Raw genomic sequence first — 8,886 nt, 5'->3', positions numbered from 1 at the left:
AAAAAAAAAAAAAAAAAGAGTCGTGGATCTTATAAAAATGTAAGGGGAGAAAGAAAAACAGCTAAAGAAAATAATTTCAGAATGCTATGATTCTAGGAAGATCATTTGCAGGGTGGTGTAATAAGAATAAATGGGGAAGGAAATATTTATTTAAAAGGCTCTTTTAATATGTTTTATCTGAGTTGAAACTGGAAGGTGGGAAGAAACTTTCCAGAAAGAGGAAAAGCAGGTGCAGGAAAAGACTGGAGGTTTGAGGATCAAAAGAAGGCTGGTGGCTAGAACAAAATGGTGGAGGAGAGGGGTTAGAGATTAGAGAGGTGCGTAAGGGATTCTGTAGGGCAAGAGTCAGCAAACTATACAGCCCACAAGCCAAATCCTGCCTGTTGCTTGTTTTTGTAAATGAAGTTCTATTGCAACATGGCCAGACCCATTTATTTACATACTGCTTGTGACTGCTTTCCATATACAATGGCAAAAGTGAATGGTTGTGACAGAGATCATGTCTGGAAAGACAAAAAGATTTACTGTTTGGCTCTTTATGGAAAATTCGTCATCCTCTGGAGTACGGCCTGCCTTCCAGACCCCGGTAGAGTTTGGGTTGCTGCCTAAATGCAATGGGGAGCCATCTGAGAGATTTAGGCAGGATGGTGTGGCACAGGCTAACTTCTATTTTAAAAGCTATTTTGAGGTCACAATATGTGCTACCTTTCAGATAGGCTACTGACCAGGAGGAGGCATGAGGGAGACTTTTGGGGTAACAAGATACAGAAATGTTCTATATCTTGAAGGAAGGGAGGTGGTGGTTACACAGATATATATATATGAAAATTTATCAAGCTGTATTTTAAAACTTTTTTTTTTACTGTGTACAAGGTAAACCATAATGAAAAGTTTCAAAACACAAACGTGTGCCATAAACAAAGTTAAGAGAAAAGAACAGAATGCAAAAAAATAATTTGCAGTATATAGCAGACAAAATTGTAATACCCATTAGCAAAGGAATCCTATAAATTAATTAGAAAAATATCAAAAGATATATTTGAAAATAGTAAGATATGGGGAAATGGGCATTCTCATATGTATGTTGGTGAATGTAAATTAGTACAACCTTTTCAGAAGATGATCTGTCTATATCCACAAAATTAAAAAAAATTAAATACCTTTTAAGCCAGCAGTTTCGCCAGAGGAAGCCGTTCAACAGCAATACTTGAACATAGTAAACAAAAATATGTGTATATTCTAATGATGCTTAGCATTGTATTTAATACTAAAACAGTAATAAGTGCCTAAAACTACAAATTACCTATTCACATGGGCATGATTATAGAAATTACGGCACACCCATGCTATGGTATATTGTATGTACAGATGCACATGAAAGATGCCTGAAATATGTTTAGTGGAAATAGCAAATCACACAATGTGACATTGATTTCTTTAAAAAAAAAAAAAGAGAGATACACAACAAACTGCTGACAGTTTGGGATTTTTAGAAGAAAGGTGAAGGCACCAGGGAAGGTGAAAGAGGTCTTTCACTTCTCCCTAATATTTTATTATTAACAATTTGAAACATATAGCAAAACTGAACAAATTTTACAGTGAACATCAATATGCCCACTTCCTAGATTTTATCACTAACATTTTACTATACTTGGGTGGTATATTTCTAACACAATATACTTTTAAATATACAGATTGGGTTTTATTTTGGCACACATACATTGCCTTTTGTATTATAAATATGGTTTTAATGAATGAATAGATATTATGACAAAATACATTTTATAAAGTATTAATCCCCTCAACTTTTCTTGTAGGGCACCAGTTTTCATTTACACATTCAATTCTAAAATTAAAGTGATTAAAATTTTGAGTAGTAATGCACTACTGCCTTATTTCACGCTTGAGATAAAATAACTCCATTTTTTCATACCAGAAATAAATAGCTATCTTGCTTTTTAAAATTTAGTTATTTAAAACATCCTTGCCTACACATTTCTATAACATATTTTTTCCTTACAACTGGATGTGACTATAGTTGCATGGTTTTTGAGCTAGTTATCCTTTTACTTTCAAGTTTGTTGCTCTCACACGTCACAGTAAGATTATCCGTGATTTAGCATTGTGACAACAACATTGCAAAAGGGACTGAAAAGCAGTAATGTAGAAAATTATAGTCTTTCTCCTTCCAGTACTTTCTCTTATTTTATTTTTTGCATTTTATTTCTTTCTCCATTTCAAACGTGTTCATGCCTACAGTACTATCATTCCCCTTAATTTCATCTGTTAGAGAAAAAAAACGTATTTTAGAGCGGTTGCTGATGGCAAGCTAGTGTTTTCAAGCTAACTTCCTAATTCTGATACAGAAAAATTGAAGTTCCCAGATCAGTACTCTTTGTGGTGAGTAATAAGAAACAAGAAAATGGGAATGTCAAGCCTTCCATAAAAATTACCCCGTTAAAAGGTGATATTTACATAACTGTTACACGGCGTTTCAATCAATGTAAAGTATTAAGGCATACATCACGAAACATCCTTTTTGAATGAAGATTAAAACATGCAAACCCGCAAATTTTTACAACCTTTATGCTAACTTCAAATCTATAGGCTCTTCAACCACAACGTTGTATTTCCACAACTGGATTGGGGGTAAAACTAAGATTAATTCCACCACAATCAAACATGTAACGAACGTATGAGGAATACTGACTCCCACATCAGTACATTTGCCAGACTGAATTTTAAGATGTAGTCAGACACGCTTCCTGAATTGGCCACTTTTGCAATCAAAGAAACAAACAAACAAACAAAAAACACCAACAAAAACCACGGGCTGTGCAAATTTCATTGAGCATCCCTTGGTCATTTAAGAAAACTTGTCTACCTACCACTCCTGGCTTGCAATTAACAATACAAAAGCATTTTAATTTCCTTTCCCATTCACGCAAGCTCCTGAAAACTATTTTTTAAAACCCTCTGCCATTCTTTCCACACACTTACCGCTAAAGTTGTGTTCCTCAGGTTGCTTGTCTGTTAACCAGATATCACCATAGGGATCTTCGTTATTCCACAGCGCCAGGTAATGACTCTTCCCGCCTCTTAAAGGCCTCTCTGGTTTCTCCTGGTGCGCTCTATTTCTGAAGGGAGTTTCTAAAGAAATACTGTCTGAAGTCTCCCCACAGTGGACGTTATCTATGCACAGGATCCCCTGGCCTATCCTTTTCTCATTGTAAAGACATGAGACTCTGGAAATTCTCATTTGTATGCCAACTTTAAGAATATTTTGATATACGAGAGAGTTCAAGCTGGGGTCCAGGTAGCACTTCTCCTGGTACACCCCGTCTGAGATCGTCACATCATAGCAATAAAGGGGAGGCTTGGGCACCGTGTCCCGTGGCTCATCCTCTAACAGGTACCTTTGGACGGCCAACACAGTTACAGGCACCACCTCCGAGGGGGTGACACACTGGCGAGGTGAGTCCATAATCTGCTCAAGAACCTTTTGGATCCAGGACCTGGGCCCTTGGGCACCAGCTCTTCGGATCACCCCTCCAGGGACCCCAGCCCGATTCCTCTCAGGGTTCGGCCAATCTAGCCCTGCATGAGAGGGACCAGCCTCAGGCTGTCCTGACTCACCAGACATTGTTGGATAACTGCGTACCTGCTTCACTCCCAAAAGCTAGTTTGCCCCTTCCAAAGCGGAGAGAAATAAAACCGCGCGCTTTGGCGACGATCGCTACTCTGCCCCTGCTGACAGGCAAGGCTCCGCCCCGTAGCGAGGCTGCAAAGACTTTACGCTTGCGCGCGCCAGCTCTCCCACCCCGCGCCTCGCTCTGTGCGCTTCCGACTCGAGACACTGTTACTAGGCAGTCACACGCGCGAGTTACGTAGCAGGTCGTCGGACCTTGTGCCCGCCGGGTTGCCGTCTGGGGGAGGGATGACAGGGGGCGGGGAGGGGGAATCGGTGGTTGTCATGGTTCTCAAAGAGGGAAGGGGAGGAGCGCTTGTGGCTACCCTGGAAAGGAGGATGCCTAGAGGCAAGGGAAAAGAGAAAGTGGCAAGAACCAGGGTGCAGAGTCAAAGCTCAGGGTTTTGGGGGTTTGGGCTTTGGGCCAGGAACAGAAAGTAATTTAGAGTTGGTTAATATGCATTAATGTAATAACATGGGTTTCCTGTAGTATGAACAAAACCAGATAATTTATGCACAGCCTCCAGGACAGACCGTAGCACAAAAAGTCCTCAATAAACATTAGCAGCTATTGCGATTAGCATTAGCATAATTATCTGTAGTGGCTCCCTGAGTGCAGGGTGGGTGAATTAGTGTTTAAGTGCAAATGAAAATAGAAAACTAGAACTGGCTTGTAAAGGGCTGCCTTTAGATTAGACTTCTTAAAATGCACGTAGTTTTAATATAATACGTGGCCGAATGTACATCTAGGGTATAGATTTCAGAAACTTCGTTTGTTTAATGCAAGGCATATATCAGGAATGAATGTAAAGTGAAAAAGCTGATAAGAATAGTAAAATTAGGATAAAATATTTCTCAGATGTACTTAGATGTACCAGTATACAAAGAGGTAGTAATTGTTCTAATAATACTTTTAAGATGGTTATGAGCTAATTTCGTTTATATTAATTTCCTTTGACTCTCTATTTTATCATTCTTTATTCACTATTTATGAAGTCTCTATATGAGGTAGGCACTGTTTTAGGCCACTGGGGATAACTGTAGTCAGGGTCCTTCCCTCAAGTTTCTTCTCATTGCTTGGGCTAAAGAACCCTGCCGTTACTAATACTTAACTAACTTACTCATTCTATACAGATTTCTTGAGTGTCTGGTCTCGGCCAGTTATAGCCTTGCTAGGGAGACCAGAAAACATAGTAAGGGGAAAGAAGTGGAGGGAACAGGAGTTAATATTTTGTAAAAGTCTGATTACAGAAAGGCTCGCTAGTAAGAGACTGAACAGAACAGAGATGTGCAGGAAGTGAGGAAGTGAGCTATGTGGATATCTAGGGGAATGGCACTTGAATCAGAGAAAACAAGAAGACTAAATTCCATGAGACAGAAGCATACTTGATATTTTCAAGGAAATGCCTAAGCCAGTCAGCTGCAGGGGAAGGGCGAGGGGAGAGTGGTAGGAGGTGAGGTCAGAGGGGTAGCAGGATTTCTTCTGTTACTTAGTCTTGAATCTCACTTCCTTCATGATGCCTCCCCTAACCAAATCAGTCTAGGATAACCTTTCTCTTCTCTGTATCACCTTTTATCACTCATTTGATATTTATCATCTAATACCTGCAGTTAAAAAAGAAACTTAATGTATGCATAACTCAGAGTTTCTCAGCATGGGCACTCTTGATTCTTTGGGCCAGAAAGTTTTTTTGTTGTGGGCTGTCTTGTGCACTGTAGGATGCTGAGCAGCATCTCTGGCCTCTACCCGTTAGATGCCTGTAGCACCTCCCTCTCCAGTTGTGAGAATCAGAAATATCTCCAGACATTGCCAAATGTCCCCTGGGGTGGCAGAGTCGCTCCAAGTTGGAACAACCGATTGCAATCTGCGTTAACTAGATCTTAAACTTTTCGAAAGCAGAAACTGATTTGTTCTTTTCTGCTTCCTGTAGTTCTTTCACTACTGTTATGCATAAAATACACTCAAATATTTTAAATAAGTAAAACATATAATTCCCAGTGCCTCTCTACCGAAGGGAATATACAAGTGTGGCTTTCCATAAACAAACAAGTACAATATACAAAATCCAAACTTGCTAAACATAAAATAAGTTGCCTGAGTGTAGGTACTTTGTTATGTTAACTGCAGAATCTCCAGTGGCAAAATCAGTATCTAGCATATAGTAGGTACTCAATAGTACTGCTGAATGAATAAATGAAATTATGGATTTGTATTGCATTTACTGTAGGGGTCATTAAATGTCAACTATCTCTGTTGTTTATCAAAGGAGAATGTGTTTGAAATATTTCAAATCTATTCCATCAGCAGCCCCTAAACTATATATGCTCAGTGAAATTTATGAATAATAGTATTGTCTCATCACATTCTGGGTCCTTCCAGCTAATTCATGAAAGATGGATATTGGCAGTGGTGCTTAGTATTTGGATAATCACTGGAATTGGGAAGAAATAGCACTAATGTTTAGTTTTACACTACTACTAACAAAGATGTGTGGTGACTGTGGGCACACATTTGGAGACTTATATTGCTCTACTGACAATCTGCTGATAGTGTGCATCTCCCCAATAATTAACGTGCCTACTTGAGTAGTAGTCACACCTATGAAAGTATGAATGCTCTCTGATTTGGCATTACTAAGCACCTGTTTTAGGATCGATTTCACAATAATAGAAAAGTAAAGGATATGACCTTCAAAGCCGGTAATGAGTATTATTAAGGTTATTGATCTTTTCTCCTCTCAGATCTGGAAGGTTTATTACAGTGCCTTCCAGAGTTTAAAATGGTAAAATAGGCAAGACAAAATTTTATAAAATGGAATGTTCTAAGGTATTCAAAACACCTTAAATATGTTATGAAATTTATTTTGGTTGTCCACTAAATTTGGTGCAGCTATAAGCCACATTGATTTTCTTCATCTTTAAAATTGAACCAATAAAAGTAGTCATAGTTGTTGAAAATTAAGTTAGTTCATATGGGCAAAGTGCTTAAAACAATGCCTGACACATAGTAAGAGCTCAATAATTGCTATCTATTTTACTATTATTCTAAAAGGAAGATAAAGGCATAACATAAAATCATAGAATTCTAGAACTATAGGGAGCCATTAGATGCCCACAGTTCAGTGTTCTTCAGACTGTGGATTGTAAAACATTAATGAGGCTATGAAGTCAATTTATTGGGTCGCAAACAGCAATTAAAATATATGAAAATAACGGCACAGAAAATATCAGGGTGCATCACACATAGTAAGGGTACGAATTGCTTTGTAAAATTTTGTGTTAGATTTGATGTATGTATATGTGTATACTGGGTTGTGATGTAAAATGTATTTCTTACTATAGTTTTGGCCAAAATGTTTAAAACAACTTCTATAGTTCAACTATCTTTTATTATAAATGAAGAACTCAGGCCTAGAAAGGGGACAAACATGAACAAGATAACAGTGTGATAAGTGGCAGAGCATAAGAACTGCTAGCCAAGACTTCTGATCACTAACCCTTAAAAAAAGGCTTTCCATGATGCTAGGTAGGACAGATCCTGCATTATCTTCCAAATATAATCAATTTTTTTTTTGTGAAGAACCTTGTTTTTTTCTATCCTCACATTCATTTAACAATCCTTTCATTCATTTGCCTGGATAGGCAAATTAGCATCATTCTCCAGCCTTGGACATTGGAGGTACACATATGGGTTCATCAAATTCATAAGATTATGAGAGTGTGGGTGGAGTTGTGGGGGAGGAAGAGAAAGAAGTGGCATGACTAGTTGGTGCTAAAAGGATGTGGAGAGTTCGGCTGCTATCTCAAAGAGTATTTAGGTAAGCTCTCCAAACATCACCACGGTAACAAGAGAGGGCCTGAGGGTGGCTGCCTGGCAACCAGAGCACTACAACCTCCAGCGCAGTGCTGCCCTTTTCCAACATCTTTCCCTTTTAAGGCTGCTCTTGATGATTTTATTAACTAAATTGCCGCTATATACAAGGATAGATCTGTATAGCCTGTAATACCCCATAGCTCATCGGAATCAAGGTTGCTCCTATGTTATCTTTCTATCAGATGTCGAATGAGGTTTGATTGATATATTTGAAGCACGTAAACAGAAGTCTTTAACACAGATTTACCATTAAAGTGGTTCTGGACTCTTTTGCCCTTCAGTATCTCAAGCAAATGTTCATGTTTTTTCCCTGCCTTTGCTCAACCTGAGCACATATTAAACATACTATGAATGGTGATTGATATTGTTCCCCCTTCCTTTCTTCCATCCAAATCCTACTTCTATTTTTAGTAAAGACCTAAGCATGTTAGATTTTCTTCTGAGTCTTAATATTATATCACTGTAAGAGACTTGGATTTTAGAGTGTAGATTTGCTGTTTTCAATTTATTAAGTCTTTCTTTTCTCTGACTATTAGAGAAAGTGGGATTGCCAGTAAACTCCTGGGATTCTACAGATTAACTTAGTCCTTCTTATACTCCCTTATCATTTTCCTTTGTCATGATGTGTCTAACACCCTTCAGTGCTTATATTGTTTCTTTCAAGATTTTGTTTGTTAAAATGTGTGGCTAACATTTGATAACATTTTGGAAATCTGAACTACAGTGTCTACCCTGGGTTGCTGTACTTGAAATAGAACTGGACTGGAAGTTCGTTCAAAATAGGCTATTTCTCTGAAGATGTCTTTGTTAGTTTTTTTGTTTTGTTTTGTTTTTATACAACAGCCTTATTAAAATATAATTCACAGACCATACAATTTACCCATTTGAAGTGGAAAATTCAGTTGTTTGTAGTATAAAGACTTGTGCAACCATCACCACAATCTAATTTTAGAATATTTTATTATCCTATAAAGGAACCTATACACATTAGCAGCCATTTCCAATTCCAACTGGCCACTGGCAACTGCTAATCCAATTTCTGTCACTATGGATCTGCCTATTTCAGACATTTCATATAAGTGGAAACATACATTGTACTTGACTTCTTTCACTTAGCGTAATAATTATTTATTTATTTATTTATTTATTTATTATACTTTAAGTTCTAGGGTACATGTGCATAACGTGCAGGTTTGTTACATATGTATACTTGTGCCATGTTGGTGTGCTGCACCCATCAACTCGTCAGCACCCATCAATTCATCATTTATATCATGTATAACTCCCAATGCAATCCCTCCCCCCTCCCCCCTCCCCATGATAG

At 38.1% G+C, this 8,886-nt stretch overlaps 1 protein-coding gene across 1 annotated transcript in view; it reads right to left on the bottom strand.

Moving 5' to 3' along the window:
* LOC108537869 (uncharacterized protein CXorf57-like) overlaps positions 1–3,788 on the bottom strand; it is a 15,170-nt gene extending 11,382 nt beyond the window's left edge. Inside the window, exon 1 of the mRNA XM_017885623.1 lies at positions 3,001–3,788. Coding sequence (XP_017741112.1) covers positions 3,001–3,643 — 643 coding nt within the window. The 5' untranslated portion in view covers positions 3,644–3,788. The remainder of the gene's footprint in view (positions 1–3,000) is intronic.
* Positions 3,789–8,886: the final 5,098 nt, after the last annotated feature.

This window comes from Rhinopithecus bieti, unplaced genomic scaffold, assembly GCF_001698545.2.
Source record: "Rhinopithecus bieti isolate Rb0 unplaced genomic scaffold, ASM169854v2 scaffold_15393, whole genome shotgun sequence".
Taxonomy (NCBI): Eukaryota; Metazoa; Chordata; class Mammalia; order Primates; family Cercopithecidae; genus Rhinopithecus; species Rhinopithecus bieti.
This window is presented reverse-complemented; position numbering and strand designations above follow the sequence as displayed.